General features: G+C 44.6%; 1 protein-coding gene across 2 annotated transcripts in view; it reads left to right on the top strand.

Moving 5' to 3' along the window:
- Window positions 1–16897, top strand: part of MYO5B (myosin VB) — a 147415-nt gene that overhangs the window by 27321 nt on the left and 103197 nt on the right. For both annotated transcript variants that reach the window (XM_040580477.1, XM_040580476.1), the window contains exons 2-4: window positions 1905–2015; window positions 5572–5740; window positions 7976–8120. In XM_040580477.1, coding sequence (XP_040436411.1) covers window positions 1905–2015; window positions 5572–5740; window positions 7976–8120 — 425 coding nt within the window. The remainder of the gene's footprint in view (window positions 1–1904; window positions 2016–5571; window positions 5741–7975; window positions 8121–16897) is intronic.

Below are 16897 nucleotides of genomic sequence, written 5' to 3'. Positions count from 1 at the left end.
AAACCGCAGGGATGGGGATGAAAAGGCAAGCAAGGCACTTTGCAGGAGGGATGAGAGCTGCAGCAGTGGTCTGTGAAGCCCTTCCCGTACTGTTGGAGCCTGGAGAAACTGGGGTGAGGAAAGCTGAGTGATGTGTTGCCATCTTGCCAGCTGCACCTGCTCCTTTTATGGTCCAGCCAAAGATGGGGCTTCTGACTACACTGCAGGGATGTTTTGTTTCTTGCAACACTGCTTGCTGGAGGGGGCAGGGGCGATTGGGCTGGGGGTCTCAAACTGGCCCCTTCCTTGTGGCAGGGAAAACACTGAAGGCTCATGGGGTGAGAGGTGATATGCTAAGAAAAATCTATTTGTTTATTTATTTATTTTCCCTTCTATGATAAAACTGCTGTTCTAGCAATACATCTGTGGAGCTCCATTAACATCTAAAGGTTCCTGCTGCTGTAGCTATTGAGCAGCTCTAAAAATAATCGCATGCGATACATATAAAAATCTATTGCTCTTCAGCTGTAGAGTGGGCTGCTGCTTCTGCTTTAACTCTTGGGTTGCTATGAGAGTTATTTGGCTGTTGTGTGCTGGGGTTTTGGTTTTAAGATGAGGGCCAAATCCATCTTTGGTGCTATGGTACTGGTGTTGCTTGGATTTGCTAGGATTTCCCCCAATGCTTTGTGTTTTGTGTAACAGTAAGTTTATATAGTTCTTACTGCAATCAGCAGGACGAGTTGGGAGGAGACATGCCACCCCAAATGCCAATAAATAAGTGATTGTTGAAGGGTTCCTGTTGACTGTGTTGGCTGGCTGAGTCCAGCATCAGGCTGGCTTTTATGGGTCCATGTCTAGCAACAAAAGCCTGGCTTAAGGTGACTCCCTGCAGAGATGGAGCAGTTTTGCCTTCCTTGCTGGTCAGGATCTTGCCCTGGCAGCCTCATGAGCAGGGAATCTGGTGCCTGCTCTGGCAAAAAGAAAGGTAGAGGGTGAGGGAAACACATGGATGGAGGTTGCAGGGTTACTGCTGGGTCTGCAGTGCATTTGTCCCAACTCCTGAGGGTTGTACTGGAGGTCTTGGCACAGCAACAGTTCCTTGCTCTGCATGGGGGGGATGCTTTTATGCAGTCTGGGCAGAGTATTTATCTCTGCATCATAAAAGCAATTAAATCTCATTAGCAGGAAGTGTTGCGGCTCTTGAGTAACGCCATAATCTTGTTACATGTGAGTGGTGCTACTTGCTTTTGGATTTTGTCCCTTCATGGACACTTTGGCTGGGCTGTACAGGTCTGCCTTTGGGATTTCTCCTTGAAGTCATAACAGTGGCCCTAACTTCGGAGATGCTAAAAAGGTTAAACATTGCATCTAAACATTTTCCTGGAACCTTGAAGCCTGTTTGCAGCTTTGCCTCCAACTGAAAAAATTGGCTTTAGTGTTGTCTTTTGCCTGCTTAGCTCCACAGCAGTAGGATTGGGTTAGGGCTTGCTGTGCGGAGAGCAACCTGTTGTTGTTTTGTGCAAAAGAAATACGCTTTGGTGTACGGTCTGCTGGGGGTGAATTGTGTAACTTCATAAAGGCCACTGGAAGGCTGTTCTGTTTAATTTTTTTCCCAGGGAAATTAAATTCCACATTTACCTTGAGACTCTATGTTACTTTGTTAGATCGATTAGAAGCCAGTGTACCCCTTGTCCGGGAGAAGCCTGATTGAATATCAGACTTCTGGTCTATAATTTGCCCCCAAACCTAAAATGAGAATATTTTTTTTTTGGACTGAAATAAATGGTTTAGCTGCGCTGACATTACAATGAGTGTGAAATTGTATCCGTGGTGAATTATTTATTTCTGATTTAATTTCCTGAGGTTTTCTTGTGTTTAAGTTTTTTTTTCTTTCTTTCTCTGCCCCCCCTCCTCCCTCTCCCCAGAGCACTAAGGTTTGGATTCCCAACCCTGATGAAGTTTGGAGATCAGCAGAAATTACCAAGGATTACAAAGAAGGAGATAAAAGCCTCCATCTGAAACTTGAAGATGAAACTGTAAGCTTTTGAACATCATTATTCTTTTCTGTAATTTAAAGCTTTGAATTGATGTGTGAAGAAGACTGAGCCATCTCATATTTTTTAGGAAGTATTTTAAAATGTGGTTTATTGCCTTAGCACTTCCAGCTTTTCCTTGCCTGCTGCCTCCCCAGACGCTTGTGTTATAGTAGGTTATGAGAAAAGCCCTTGACCTCCCTCATCTGTCTTCATCCCCTGGCAAAGCTGTAATAGTCTGTGATATCAGAATGAATTTTTTTTTTTTTTAATAGCAGCAGTATGTTAGAAATACCAGTTTGTGCTTTTTACTGCTGAACAAATTGGAAAGAGCATGGCTGGTGGCATCTACTCAAACTTGGGTACCAATGGAAAAAAATCACATAGAGCGCAGAAGTGACTGCTGTGCAACAGCTTTCTCTGCACCTTAGTTTTTCCTCTTTAAGTATAATCTTATTTAAACCCCTTTTTTCTCTATTTTTTAAAAAATTAAAAACTCTAAAAGACAGATATGAGAAAACTCATTTAAATGTAGATGTTTTTTAGCAAGTGCTGCTTTCAAATGCACCAGCAGCCACAGCTCATGGCATGTGTGCAGCCAGTGATAAATCATTTCCAAAGCATGACGGAGGCTGGGGAAGAGCAGCTGCTTTCTGTCCTGCACAAAAACCTCACGTGGTGGGTTGTTAGGTTAACGGTGGGGGATTGCAGATGTAGTTAACCATGGCATTTGCATTGGCTGCAAAATTTGGGTGGCTTATGGGTGGGGAGCAGCCGTGCTGCATACCCACCACGGGGTGCATTTCCCATGTGTGGTGCCTGGTGTAGCGAAGAATAAATATATTTTTCATGAAGAATTCCACCTAAGCCAGCTCTCTTCACTGAGCAGGTACGCCTTTCTTTATTATCTAGAGCATGGTCTGGTCTGTTGCTTAGAAGAGTTAATAGAAGCCACTTTCTCCAATTTGAAAAGACTCTGAGGAGAGTGAGTAATTCACATCCCCTGCCAGCCAACCATTTTGATGCTGTGGGGAGTATTTTCACCATATTACTTAATGGGAAGATGGAGAACAGGAATGAGAGATGCTTGATTAGACTGTTCATCAAAAGAATTCTTCTTTCAGAGCAGCAAAGCATGGGCTGTATGCAGTATGTGAATGTGCCAGGTTTGCAAAGAAAGTCATTCGTGTTGAAATCTGCACCCAGTGCACGGTGCTGTTGGCTCTTCCCAGGTCAGCCTCGACTGTATTTGATGTCCTCAGTTTGTCCTTCCAGCACAGGACAGCTTTCTGAGGAGGGTGTAGAGTGTGGATGGTGCTGCTCTTGGAGATGCTCTTTTCCCCTCCATGGTAATAAATCTAGATGAGGAGATTCACAGATACCACCTCACTGTCCCTTGGAAACAGCAGGCAGTTCTTGTAGGACCATGAGTCACTGCCCCTTGGTTCTTGGTGGGCTCCCTGTCCAGTAGCCCTGTGGCTGGACCTCCTGGACCATCCTGTGTCTGTTACTTCCTGTTTGAAGTCATATCAATCATCATTTGACCATATCTTTTTCTTCAGTGACATGATGCTTATGATGGGCATGCTTCCATCATTCCAGTCAATGCACACAGCAGCTTGTTTCTGCCTTCCAGTGGCATCAGATCCCACAGGGATTACCCTTGTGTCAGGTTTTTACATATTTTTTTCTTGGCCTTGAGGCAAGAAGATAGAACCCTTAGAGAAACCAAGCACAAATGCTTAAGGCTTTGCAAGAAACTTATGAAGGGTGTGAAAAGCACTACGGGCTTTGACTCTGAGGCAGGTTTCATGAGCAGCCCTAATGGGTGCCCAGCAGAGATGGGTGCCTGCGTGCAGGTGGGTGCCCATCTCATCCACAGCAGCTCTTACCTACCACTTGCTGTGCTTAGGCTGCCAAAGTACATCTGCATGTATTGCTGAGTACTGCACCCTCCATCCTTCTTTTCTGGTTGAGATGTTTAGCAGTTCTAGTACTTGAGAGGCAGGATAGGTCTTTACCTTTTTTCCTCTTTAATATGGATATCTCCCTGGAAACCAAAGGGGCTAAGAAGTCCTGCAAGATCTGGCCTTTTTGTACAGCAGAGTTTAGGGTCAGCAACATGAAAGAACAAGTTGATTAAAGGATTACTAGGTGTTGTAGACAGTAGCTTAATAAGCATGTCGCTGTCATGGTGAAACACGGGAATGGCTCATTTTGAGGTTGTGCAAGAGAGCACGGCTTAGTGTGGGTGCTCCCAGAGACTTGTGTGATGCTTTTCAGTATTAAACCCTGCCTGAACCCAAATCATGTTGGGCTGAAAATATTTAGCAAAGAGGAATGGCACACATGTGCATCAGATGGAGATACTGAGCATATGTATCTTCGGGGAATTTGAAGCTGTTGAAAGCCTTTTGTTCCTGACAGCCAACGTGCATTACCCAACTGTTTAGTGCTTCTCCTTTGTCCTTGTGCTTTAAGTGAATTTTCATGGGTTTTGTCATTTCTGACTGTACCCTGTATGCAAGAGTACTCTCTCTGAATGAAGAGCTGATTTTTAAATACCACAAGGGATCCCTAGTGTGTTTTCCATTAAGATGCGAGACTGAGTGCAGACTCTTGAAAATTGGCATGGGCAACATGGAATTGGAGTATAAAACAAGCCTGAGGTTGTCAGAAGCTCTTGAGCCTGTTCTTGTGGACTTGGGTGGGTTTTTCTTGGTCTGTTTGCATGGGCAGCGATCCAGTGCAAGTGCAACGGTAGTGATGCCCTTTTGCTTGCACACTGGGATTCCTCCCTTCTTCTGGGAGCTGAGCATTGGGATCCCTTCCTGAGACACTCTGTGGGAAGCAGTATTATAGGCCATTTTTGTTTTCCCTTACTGTAAAGGAAGAAAATTACGCTTTTTCTTTAGCTTTTGGGTCTGCTGTTCATTTGGGGATGAGTCAAAAATTGTTAGCATATGGGCAGCCATATGTTTCAACAGCATAACCTGGCTCTTCAGATATTGAAGCAGCAGGGGCTCTGTGCTTCTGCATGTCCTCTGCCTGGAGGGGTGTAGGATTTTGAGTATAAAAGTAACTTGAATTAAAAATTGCTCTGTTGGGAAGAATATGGTGTAGTTTGAAATGAAGCTGCTTTTCAAAGAGTGTGAAGATGCTTAGGTCAGATGAAACTGTGATTTTCTATATGGTACCTATTACTGCTCAGAGCTGGCTAAAGGCTATTAGCCCCAAGGCTGACCTGAAAACAACTCAGGTATGCTCAGGTTGATGCTTACGGACCATCAGTGTCCACCAGGACTGTCTGTTGGCCAGCTCAAAGCCTAGGGTAAATACCAAGGGGATGATCTGTCACCTGGTAGCATGTCAGCCAGGTCCCTATAGCATTTAGCTCAAAGGGGCTTTCATTCCATTTAGAGTGGGAGGTGTAAGTATTTTATAGTATACATATCAGGATGGAGTTATGCTTGGATAAGTTAAGTTATGAATAGGTTGTAAGACATTGAAGGGGCTGTTACTTTTTGTGTTCTCATGTTTCTCGTGTGTGTCTTTTCAGCTCTATGAATATCCTGTTGACCAAGGAAATGAGCTGCCTTTCCTGCGCAATCCAGATATCCTGGTGGGAGAGAATGACCTAACGGCCCTGAGCTACCTGCACGAGCCTGCGGTCCTCCACAGCCTCAAAGTCAGGTTCCTTGAGTCCAACCACATCTATACATACTGTGGTGAGTGTCCAGGCCACACGTTCAGCTCCTGGGAAGCAGTAGGTTAGAGCATGTCCACAAAGAAACCCCTTGAGACCACAAGCCAGGGGCTGTGAGTTTGGGGCATGTGGGACAACATGAGTGTGTGCCAGTAAGCTTTAGGTTGGAAAACCAGAGGTGGGTTTTGAGGGTGGGTGCATTGTGAACTTCCTGAGCCTCATGATCCATGTATGTAACTCTTGGTGGTAACGTGTTGTCAGATGAGTTTGAGGCCAACTTTGTGTGTGCTTGGCAGCCTGGGGGGGGGAAAAAGTTGGACCTAGCAAACCACAGGAGAACAGCAGTGTGCCAGAAAGGTGTGATCAGACTGAAGAATGTCCACAGCAGGTTTTCTTTCTGAAAGGCTACAAAAAAAGCCCCTTGCTGCACTGCTGTTTCTTTCTTTTTCATGATGACTTTGGGGGTCATCTAACAAATTCAAAGCAGGAGGGCAGGCAGCTGTGAACTTGGGTTTGTCATTGTCATTCCCCAGGAAGGGTGGCCTGCCAAAGCCAGTCAAGACAGCAGTTACCTGTAAAGGGATGAAAATAAATTGCAACCTGAAAAAAAAAAAAAAAAAAAAAAAGAAAGGAAAAAAGGTGATTCAGCCACTTTTATTCAGTTACATTGAAGAATATTGAACCCTCTTGCTGGCACTCCAGATGACCTTGTTAGCAGTGGTATAGACTTAATGATTCTCTTAAGTGATGAGTTGCAAGATTTCAGCAAAATGCATGGGACTATTTGCGTAGCAGGGTTAAGGCTGGTGTGTGCAGCTATGATTAAGTGTTGCAATTTAGGGTTGTTGAAGAAAAGCTTGGCGGGATCTGACTTCTTAAAGTAGTGCCCTTGAAATACGTGGCCTCAGTGGCTGGTAAGCGGTGACTTTCCTTCACATATTTAATGATATGTAATGTTAGACTACGGGCATGACTTGCAGCCTTTTGCAGGTGCATGTGTGCTCCCAGTCAGCTGCCAGCCTGCTCTCATCCAAAATCATTGAGGTTTCTTTAGTGCAGCTTTTTGTGAAGGTTTATGATAATCCTGAGCACAGCATTGAGCTAATGAAGATACATAAGTTTAGGCTTAGCTGTTTGGGCTTAGCTAGTGTAGATTTAGCTACAAAACTCTGTGTTGGTGCAGCATACCTTGTGCTTTGGTTATAAAGTAGTTGAGAAAAGGCAAAAAGTGCTTATCAGGCAGCCAGTGCTGAGGCAACTACAGCCCTTCAGCTTGACTTGCGTTGTGGCTGCAGGTGTGTTTTTGGTTACTAAGGGAAAGTGATGCATGACCCTAAAAGAACCGAGCGGCAAACAGGAGCAGGGCACAGTGAGGTGAAGCTGTTGGGTTAATATCCCACAGAGGCAGGTAATGTGACTTAGCTGAACTTTGCCTTTCGTTGCGCTTTAACTTGTGTATCCTGTGATTTGCTGTAACTTCAGCGTGGCTGTGCTGGGAATGCAGCACCCAGTCCCACCAGCCACATGCTTTCCGGAGCTCCTTACAGTAACATTTTAAACTGGCAAAACCTGAAGGTACTTCGGAGGTGGAACTTGTAGTGCCTCAGTTTTTCAGGGTGCAGACCAGCTCTCTTGAGCGTACAGGTAGCACCACGAGTGGCTTTGCCCCTCAGTAAGTCGTGGGCTCACTGCCTCTTCTGGGCAGGCATGGCATTCCCAGAGCTGAAGAGGAAGACATTAAAGCTTTAATGCAGGCTCTGGCATTCCTTTCCTGTGACTTATACATTTCATCTTGATTTGAGTACCTCCTTTGTTATGAGCTTTTTCTCAGAATTTAAGCTGAGGAAAATCCAGGATATCTGTTCGGGTCTAGCAGAGCTTTGGTTACATAGGTACTGCTTTTCTGAAGTGGTGGCTCAGGCACTGTTAGCTCTTCTCACTCCCCTGCAAAGTCTGGTTCCACACAATGAAGATTATATATTTGCTCTTTTCAACAGTTTTGTATGCCGCCTCTGTAGCTGTACGGGAGCTGATTGCCTTGCTATCGAAGCATAGCACTTTGAAGGAAATGCTGAGATAAGAATTAGGAGTCTATCCCCATTCCTTTGTCCTCCTTATTTTTTTCTTCTTTGTTTCCTCCAGTCATCATGTTTAAGAAAACAACGAATATTGATCAAAAAAACTAATGCAGTTCCTGAAAAGCCTGAAGTAGTAACTCTGTGCTTGGTTTGTAACATGTCTATTTATCTCTTTGAAGGTATTGTACTAGTTGCCATCAATCCATATGAACAGATGCCAATCTATGAACAAGATGTCATCTATGCATACAGAGACCAAAACACGGGGGATATGGATCCTCACATCTTTGCAGTGGCAGAGGAAGCCTATAAGCAGATGGCAAGGTGAGTGGGTGCACAGGCATTGGGATCGGATCGAACTGTTGGATCAAAAGCAGGTAAATATGCAGTTAAATACTGCAAATACGCAGTTAAAGTGAAGTTGTGGAGAGTAGTATGAAACTTCCAGATTTTCATCTCTGCTGAGAACAGGGAGTCTGCTATCATGCTTTTATATCCCTAGATTGGTATGACATCTCCCCGTCATGGTGGCTGTCTTCACCCATGGGTGCTGTAGCTCACTCCCTTTTCTGTGAGATGTAAGACTTGGTTCTTGCAGCAGCCTTGCTTGCATGGTGCAGAACTGCTTTACACTGAAATCTTTTTGAGGTCAGGTATTTCTAATTAATTCTGTTTAATGGGCTGCTGAGACTGCTAGGGATCTCTGTGGTCCTTGGTAGCTCATGGGCTTGGTGCAACTGCGATTCAGATAGGGAATCTTCTGTTCCTGCTTGGATGAGTTTCCTGGAAGAAATTCAAACCACTCTGCAAATGTCATATTTAATATCTTGGAGGAAACCACATTTCAGATAATTTGGCGAGATAATCAGACTAAACCCAGGAGCTTAATGTTAGTCATTTTTATGGGGATGCTGTGATTTTGAGTTAGGAGGTGACTGGCAGATATTTGTAGGTACTTAAATCCTTTGGAGATACTTGGATCCTTCAAAGCAGTGTCTTCACCAGATGAATTAGTATGACTTGACTTTATTTCTGTCTGTGGTGTTGCTGAGGACAGATACAGGATTTTGTTCTTACTAGGTAAGCCACGATCTAAAAGAGAATTTGAGAGGAAGCTGAAAGTTGTTGCATCAGGGATCGTTTTATTACAGTTTTCTGGACTTGCATAGTGTTTAGATTTGCTTGTGGGTTATCTGTGATTTTTATATGGCCCTGGCTTTTAATAGCAAGAGTCAGCACTGAACTGTTTACCAAGGGCTGCAGCCTGTTTTCTGCTGTGTCTTGGCTTTAAGTAGTGAGTTAGGATGCATTTCTACTCAAGTATGAGCCAGAGTTCAGTCCAGAGATGACCTGGAGGAGCACTGCCATGGGCGGAGATCAGATGGATTGTACCCAAACGGACTCTGGCTTGCGGTTCAGACCACCTGCAAGTGTTTGCGCTTTCAGCAAAACTGCTTTGAGAAGAATTTAGAAATGTGGGGAGCTGTCTGTAGAAGAGAAGGACTTAGGACTGTGTCCTTTTTACGTGGCTCAGCAGCAAGCTGCATAGTTGTTTTTAGAAGATGTCAGGGTTTTGCTGACCGACGTGGACAGGACCCATGGATTTTCCTGGGCATGTTTCTTAAATACAAGGCAATGACTTGCTTTTCTGCTGAAGGCTGTGCTGGGGAAGACTTGGTGGTTTCTGGCATTCCTGTGTAATTTTGCAGGCAGTGTGCTAACAGACAGCTCTAGCCAGAGACGTTCATCTCTGCTCTCCTCCTTATCAGAGTAAATCTACTCTTGACAGCCACCTGTAATTGATAACTGCTGTCTCTGAATGGTTAGGACGCCTCTCTTTGCAGGGGGATGTGGAAATAACCACCTTCAAAGCTCTTAAACAAGATGCTGGCTGTTCACTGCTGCTCTTGTGCTTTCTGTCTTGGGATGATACTACGGTAATTGCAGGCTCAGGTACAAAAGAGGGATTCAAATGGGGTTGAGAGGAGATTGGAATGTGGATTATAGGAATCTGCCTGGTTATTTGTAAAGTGCCTTAAAATGTAGCACACTATTTTCAATCTGAAAGCTTCTGGGTGGACATTGTGTTCTTCGGAGTTTGATTTGGGCTTTTCCCTCTACAGTACTGCAGTGAGAGTGGTGGAGCTGCTCAGGCAGGTGTGTGGACGGCCTGTCCCATGAGTGATGGATGTAGTGCATTGGAAAGTACTTTTTTCTTTTTCATTTTCACTGAATTACTGACTCTGTGGGGTGTGTTGTCTGATCTCTGCTTTAGGCAGTTGTGGTGCACGTGAGCATGGTGGGGCATGGGTACTTGGGCAGTTCAGCCATCAGGATGGAGGTCTGTGAGCGTGTTAAACCTAAACTGGTGCAAAAACATCACTTGTTTTGCATTGTCTTGGCTTTTAAAAAATTGTGTTATGTCTGGTGCATCCGATAGACCAGGAATAAAACTCAAACCTTCAATCTCAGAAGGTCAAACTTGCAATGTGACTGAGTGCAGGCAAGCAGGTCTCTAGCTGGCCTTCTGCTTTGCTTTCTTTATGCAAGTGTGTGCTTGTGTATGTATATGCACATATAGGCTTATTTTTTTTTTTTAAATGGAATTATTCTAATATTAAATGCAAATCACATCACAGAAGAAAGATTAATAATGTAGATGTGCATTGTTTGAATTTCTCTGGTTTTCTTTGAATGATAGTGTCTTCAATGTAAGTAAGAAAATCAAGTGAAACAAGCTTTCTTCATGGAAGGCTGCTTGGAAAGAGCTGATGTTATTTGCAGCATCACTGAGCAAAAAAGGTGCTGAGTAAATACCTTGCTGGAGCCATCAAGCAGTTGTTGCCGTGTGAGCTTGTCTGGTCTTTGGAGTGTCATCTCCAAGTTTTGTAATGAGTGGCTTCTTTATTTTCATGCTTTCATATATGTCCGTAGGATAATACTCGTGTGGTTTGAGTGGCAAAGCAGAATTTCATTAGTTGACTCTCAGTGAACTGCTTCCTTCCTATCAAACACTGCACTGGGCTAATAAACGCTTCAAAAAAAAAAAAAAATCGCTGAAATCACGCTCAAGACTTCTTTTGGGGCCACAGGCAAATAGTGTGAACTTGGAGCAAGCGCCTGTGAGTGGGCTGATGGTGCTGTCTTCTCCCGTGCTGTGGGGAAGTTGCAGCGGTCCTCCAAGGGTAAACTCTTTGTCCTTTTCATGAAGACCTGGATAAGGAATGCTGCAAGGTGTGACATGTTTTTATAGAACAAACAGGGCAAGGACATAATCAGGAACCATGAAGGCACCTTGAAGAGCTCTTTTCCAGTACAGAAGGCAAGGTCATACATATAAAAAATAAATAATAAACATACATACATATATAATTACATAAAATGCATAATAGATATATGTATATTTTAGCTTTATTAGTGGCCTAGAGCACACTGGGAAGATGTAACGGAGATGACTGAATGGCATTGCATAGATGGCAAGGAAAAGGGGCACAAAGTCCAAGATTCATTGTTAAGTGAGAAAAGTTGGAGACGATTAGAAGATTCATTGTTAAATGAGAAAAGTTGGAGACGATTAGATTTTTACTTCTCTGGGCTTCTGGTGTACCATTGCTATGTAGGTACAGGGTGTCAGGGCAGAGTTTAAGACATTTGCTGGTGTACAAGTGTTAGTGAAGTTGTCCTGTGCTTTCTTACCTCCCTCAAGGCAACAGTATCCAGAAGATTGGGCTGGAGGAATCTTCACAGGTGGCTGTAAAGCTCTGCTGGGTCCTGTGTCTGGTGTTGTCCTGTCATCAGGAAAAGCCAATTTAAAAGAAGGAGGGGGGGGGGGGGGGAAGGATAAAAAGCCATGGGTGGGCTGGACAAGTGGCTGCAGAGAATGTATAACAACATCTGATCCCTTTTTTGGGACAAAATAGTTCACAAAGCATCTGAACACCTACTATGATTTGGGCATGTGTTAAAACTCTCCTCTAAATGAAGGATTTTGCCAAAGAGGGTGCTTTGCAGAGAGTTGCTTTGCAGTACTTGCATGTAAAACAGCTTGAAAAAAGGCAAGTGCTTAAAATTCATATGTGACAGCCTCTAATTTTTGCAGTGATCAGCTCTTTAGAAACTCCCTGCATACTCGGTATGAGACTGAGCGTGCTTGGGTCATTGAAACAATACTGGTTTAGGCAAAATACACAGCATAGAGTTAATTTGCTCCGTGTGCTGCTACCAGAGGTGGCAGAGTCAGGTGTTGAGGTGGTGGAAGGATGGATTACTTATGATTGCTAATAGCTGGGGGTGTGGGGTTTGAAGTAATTTGTGCTTTGGGATACACATTTTCTGCAGCGCAGTGCAACTGTCTCCTTCTGTGGTCTTTGTCTCTGTCCTCCTAATGCTACCTGGTGAGGTGCGTTGGGTGTTAGTGCCTTTTACACCTTTGGGTGCTGTGGAAGGCATTTGCGCTCCGGAAAGCATACTGTTTGGGGGAACATCCAGGACTGCTTGGAGAGCCAGAACAGCCGCCAGTGCCCTGGCTGATTGCTTCTTGCTGTTCTTACAGAAGAACAAAAGAACCCTTGTGTGCCTAAACCCCAGCAAGTGGCTCTAATTTCCTTGTGTGTCATTGCTGTGGGCAGAAGCCTGGAGTTCAGCAAGAATTACGCTTGAAACTTTGTTTCTGCTGAAGTCAGCCTGACCAGCAGCTTTCTGTGCACGAACAGGGGTTGTTCCTCACTTCTTGCCCTGACCTACGTTCCTCTTGATGATACATCCCATTAGTTAGTGCCAGCTCCATGGAGGCGCCTGAATTTTGCATGGTGACAGTGTAACACCAGCTTCCTGTTCCCAGCCTTTGGGGACTTCAGTTAGATATTTAGTTAGATATTCCCGTTTGTGTCTGCAGCCCCATTTTCCTTCTCCCCAGCTATCCTCAGCCAGCTTGGCTTGTCAGTGCAGACACAGCGTTGTCTCCCGGCGCTGAGCTGAGTCTGTTGGGAAGATCTCTGCAGTGTGCCATAGTAGCGATTATATTTGTGTGGCTTTTCTGTCTTTGGCCCCTGTCTCTTCCTTTTGTACCATAGGGTTCACTTTGGACACGGGCCAGGACTTGCTAGTCCAAGTGAGGGTTTTAGTGTCTTTTTTTTTTTTTTTTTTAAAGTCACACATTATACTTAATAAAATGCAAAATTGAACAGCACTAGGGGATAAAGATATGTGATTGTGAATAATATTGCTATGGGTGATAGGGCAGGAGAAAGGCAGGAGTACCTTCCTAAGGCTGTCAAATACCTTTCAAAAGCAGGGAGAAGGTAGTGAAGGTGGCTTTTGCTCAAATCATAAATCAAATGTCAAAAGCATCCTAACCCCCTTGCTTGTATATTCTATGTGTTTTCCAGTTATCATGGCAAGATCCAGATGTGCTATCAACATTATATCCCATATGTGGGCCTGTTAACTGACATTACGTGGCAGCAGTCCATGTCAGCTGATAAATACAAAACAAGTGCAATGTTCAGATCTTAAGTGAAAAAGATCTTGGGTAATAAAGGACTTGCAAAAGCCTCTGAAGAAGTGCATGGACTCTGTGAAGTGCCACGCTCTTTATTCACTTGTGTATCCATCAGGCTGATGCTTTCACAGATGCATGATGTGTGCAAAGCTGTTCCATGTGGTCAGACAAAAATATCTTGATCTGATCCATGTATAACTGCTAAATTGGAAATGTAGACCATTTCAGCGTTCTGCCAGGAACGTGAAAGGGCTCTGCAGACCTTAACTGACCCTTGCAACACTGGTGGGCAAGCAAGTATTCTGGTAAACTGTTGGTTAGACTGGAGTTTCCTTCTCAGCATGAGGATCTCATCACAGTGTTGTTGATAGCTCTTGCAGAAGAAATAAAATAAGAAATGCAAGAGTGATTTGGTGGAATTGTTCAGCTTCTGTGTATCTGGACTGCTGGTCTCACCTGCAGCTCAGTGGGTACTGGGTAACCCCTGGTGTATGCAATTCAAACCAGGGTCAGAAGCTACTGTGTGATACCTAAATTATAAGTTACATGGAAATAGCATGTCTTCCCTTTTCAGCCCTGCTGCTGGCATGCTGTTTCTGGCACAAAATGCTCAAACACCTGGAGTGCAGATGGGTAACTATTTAGTAGCGGCTTTCCATTTTTGTGGGAAGTCAGTACGCCCAAGTCTTGCATTGCACTGGCAAAAGCATATGTCAAAGTGTAAAAATCACTGCTTGGCTACATCAGCATGCGACACAGATGGTCTGTGTCTTGCAGAAATACAGGTGCTGGTGGAGCTGTGCATGGCCATGACTGCTGCCTTTTCTGCTGTGGGGTGTGATGCTGGAGCTGGGAAAGAGCAAAAATTGCAGCATTGACCCTGCCCATAACCTAATAGAGGCGGGGAGAGGTATGGGCATGGTTGGGGGTGTCCTTTGATAGCACTTCAAACGTAAAGCTTTACAAGAGGATTTAAAACCATACAATGAGAGAGCGGGTGGGAGTTAAAAGAGAGATTAACCCCCGACAGAGATGCAAGAGGAATCAGACTGGCTCAATAAATAAGGCTGAATGCTGTGTTATATTAATGGCAGGGAAGGGTTTAGGTCTCCTGGTGAATGAGGCTGGGTCGGGGGTTTGCACCGAGCTGCAGGGCTGATCTGTGCTGAAGCTCAGCACGGCTTTACAGCAGGTACCATCTCAAAACTGGAGCCCTAGCCTAAAGAAAGGGTCAGGAGGAGAAACAGTGAACCTCAATAACCTGAATTTAGGAAGGGGAGAAACTTGAGGGGCATCTCTTCTGTTTAGTTAGAAGTGGGAAAGGGAGGAGGAGAGAAGGTTTTGGAAGTGCAGTCCCATAAACATGCTGGTGGTAGACCAAAAGCAGCTGGATGCAACTTCTCCAGAGGTGGCATAAAGAAAATAGGAGAGATTCCCAAGGACTGGAGGAGAGACCCTCTTGTCTTACTTGCCCTGCTATGGGGAGGGGACAGAGATGCTCTGAGGTTAAGTGGTAAGTGGCCAACTAAATGATCTCCCCCCCCCCCTTTTTTTTAAGTTTCTCGGTTTTTTGTTTTTGGCAGTTTGGAATGAGAATGATGCTAATTCCTAGCAGCTTTAATCATAAATGAGACATCTCTTACAGGAAAATCATAAATACTTAAAATGGGACAGCACTAGCATAGGAGAGCCTAAGATACAGAAAGGTCAGTACTTGACTAAGAGTAATGATTGTGCGTGTGAAGTATCACCAACTTGGAAGGAGTTGTAATAGGCTACATCAGACACGTAATTACTGCCGTGATGCAGGAGAACTGTTCAAGCTCTGAGGTGTGAAAGCTGTGATGCTATCGTTAAACATTCAAAAAAAGTGTTTACAAGCTTCATAATTGCATCAGAGCACAAAGACTTAGGATTGCCCTTGCCCACCTTGTGTTCAGTGGTCGCTGTCCCACATACTTGGTGGAAGTGTTGGAGACTTCAGGACGGAGAACCTAGAGCGTGCACTCAAAAGTAAATGGTCCTGCTGGTTTCTGAAAATCTTTGATGTGTATAAACTGTAATTAATTAGATGGTAGTGTAAGAGTTCTACAAGCATCAGTGGTTGATGATGGTTGAGGTGATGAGGTCTGTAGGAAGGACCTTCTTTCTGGGACTGCCATGGGGTGGAAGATCAACTGACTTGTGCTGGTGCCAGCAGAGCTGAACTTCCAGGCGTAGCATCTCACAAGCTTGGTGAGAAGAAAGTCTGCTTGAATCATGCCCCTGTGTGATGCCTTTTGGGAGGGGACAGTACAAAACCTCCTCCATCTGCAGTGCTCTGCGGGGGCCAGCTGCTTGCAGGTGGTTTGGGCCAGAACCAGTGACACTCTGTAGTGTGATCCCAGTGCAGACAAGAGCATCAGGATGCCAGAGAGCTAATAAATTTGGCTGGGTGCGTGTTTTGCTCTCTTTAGAAACAGAGCACAAAAGAATTGCTGACCTCGTTTTAGCGTAGCCGAGGAGCTTGTATTTTTCCCCAATGGGGTATGCAAAGCATAAATCCTGGGAGAAGGTCGTCCTTCCTGCCTGCCCTCAGGAATAGGTGGAAGGACTGGAGACAGCACAGCGTTTTGCAGAAGCTTTGAGTATGCAGGATTTTCCTTGCTATTGAAGGGGCATTTCCAGCTGGATGCACAAAGCAATCTGGGGAGAAAGTACCTTAATGAGCCGGGTCCAGTGGGACTCCCACCTCTCTCACAGGAGGAGTAACTGGTTTGCAGGAGCATCGCATAAAAGGTGTCTGACCTCTGCAAAGACATCTTAATTTGCACCGTGGTATTTGATCTCAGCTTAGAAACGTAGATTGATACGCATGTTAACTAATGGTGTATGGAGGGAAGGTAATGCTTTGTGCTGCTGGTGAGTGCCACAAAAGATAAGGTTGATTTGCATATTCCTTGTTCTTTGAGCATCATGCCACATGCTCATCCTTTCCTATTCAGGGCCAAACTGGTACTTTTAGGCTTTTCCACAGCACTGGGAGATTCGAGCCTGCATTTTCTCTCTGGCTTCTTGCTGAAACCCAGGGGTGTGTGAACAAATCGGCTCCAAAGCTGCACAGGATGGATGCTGAGGGGTACATCATCCCTGATGCATCTTCTCAACTAAGACCCTGGGTGGGCTGTGCATGATCTAACATCCCCAGGGACACCTGCAACAACTGAGTGAGGTTACACCAGGCTTTGGTGTTGCTGAAATGGGATATTGCTGTTTTCTTTCTCTAGTTTGTTGCATTAAGGTGCAGCATTATCTTTACAGTTGCAATGGTGCCAGGGTGGAGAAGGGTTACAGCAGCTCTGGAGTGGTTCTGGCCAAAACGTGGTTTTGAGCTGTGATGTATTCCATGTGGGTGTAGGTTGCTGGTGAGAAAACTCACTTTCACCCATCAGTATAAGCTACTGTATAAAAAGAATCATAGAATCATTTAGGTTGGAAAAGACCTTTAAGATCAAGTCCAACTGTTAACCCAGCACTGCCAAGCCTACCACCGACTGTGTCCCTAAGCACTACTTCTACACATCTTATAAATACCTCCAAGGATGGTGAGTTATCTCCAAAA

The sequence above is a fragment of the Falco naumanni genome, chromosome Z (genome assembly GCF_017639655.2).
Source record: "Falco naumanni isolate bFalNau1 chromosome Z, bFalNau1.pat, whole genome shotgun sequence".
Classification (NCBI taxonomy): Eukaryota; Metazoa; Chordata; class Aves; order Falconiformes; family Falconidae; genus Falco; species Falco naumanni.
The sequence above is the reverse complement of the archived record's forward strand: the minus strand, read 5'-3'. Positions and strand labels throughout refer to the sequence as shown.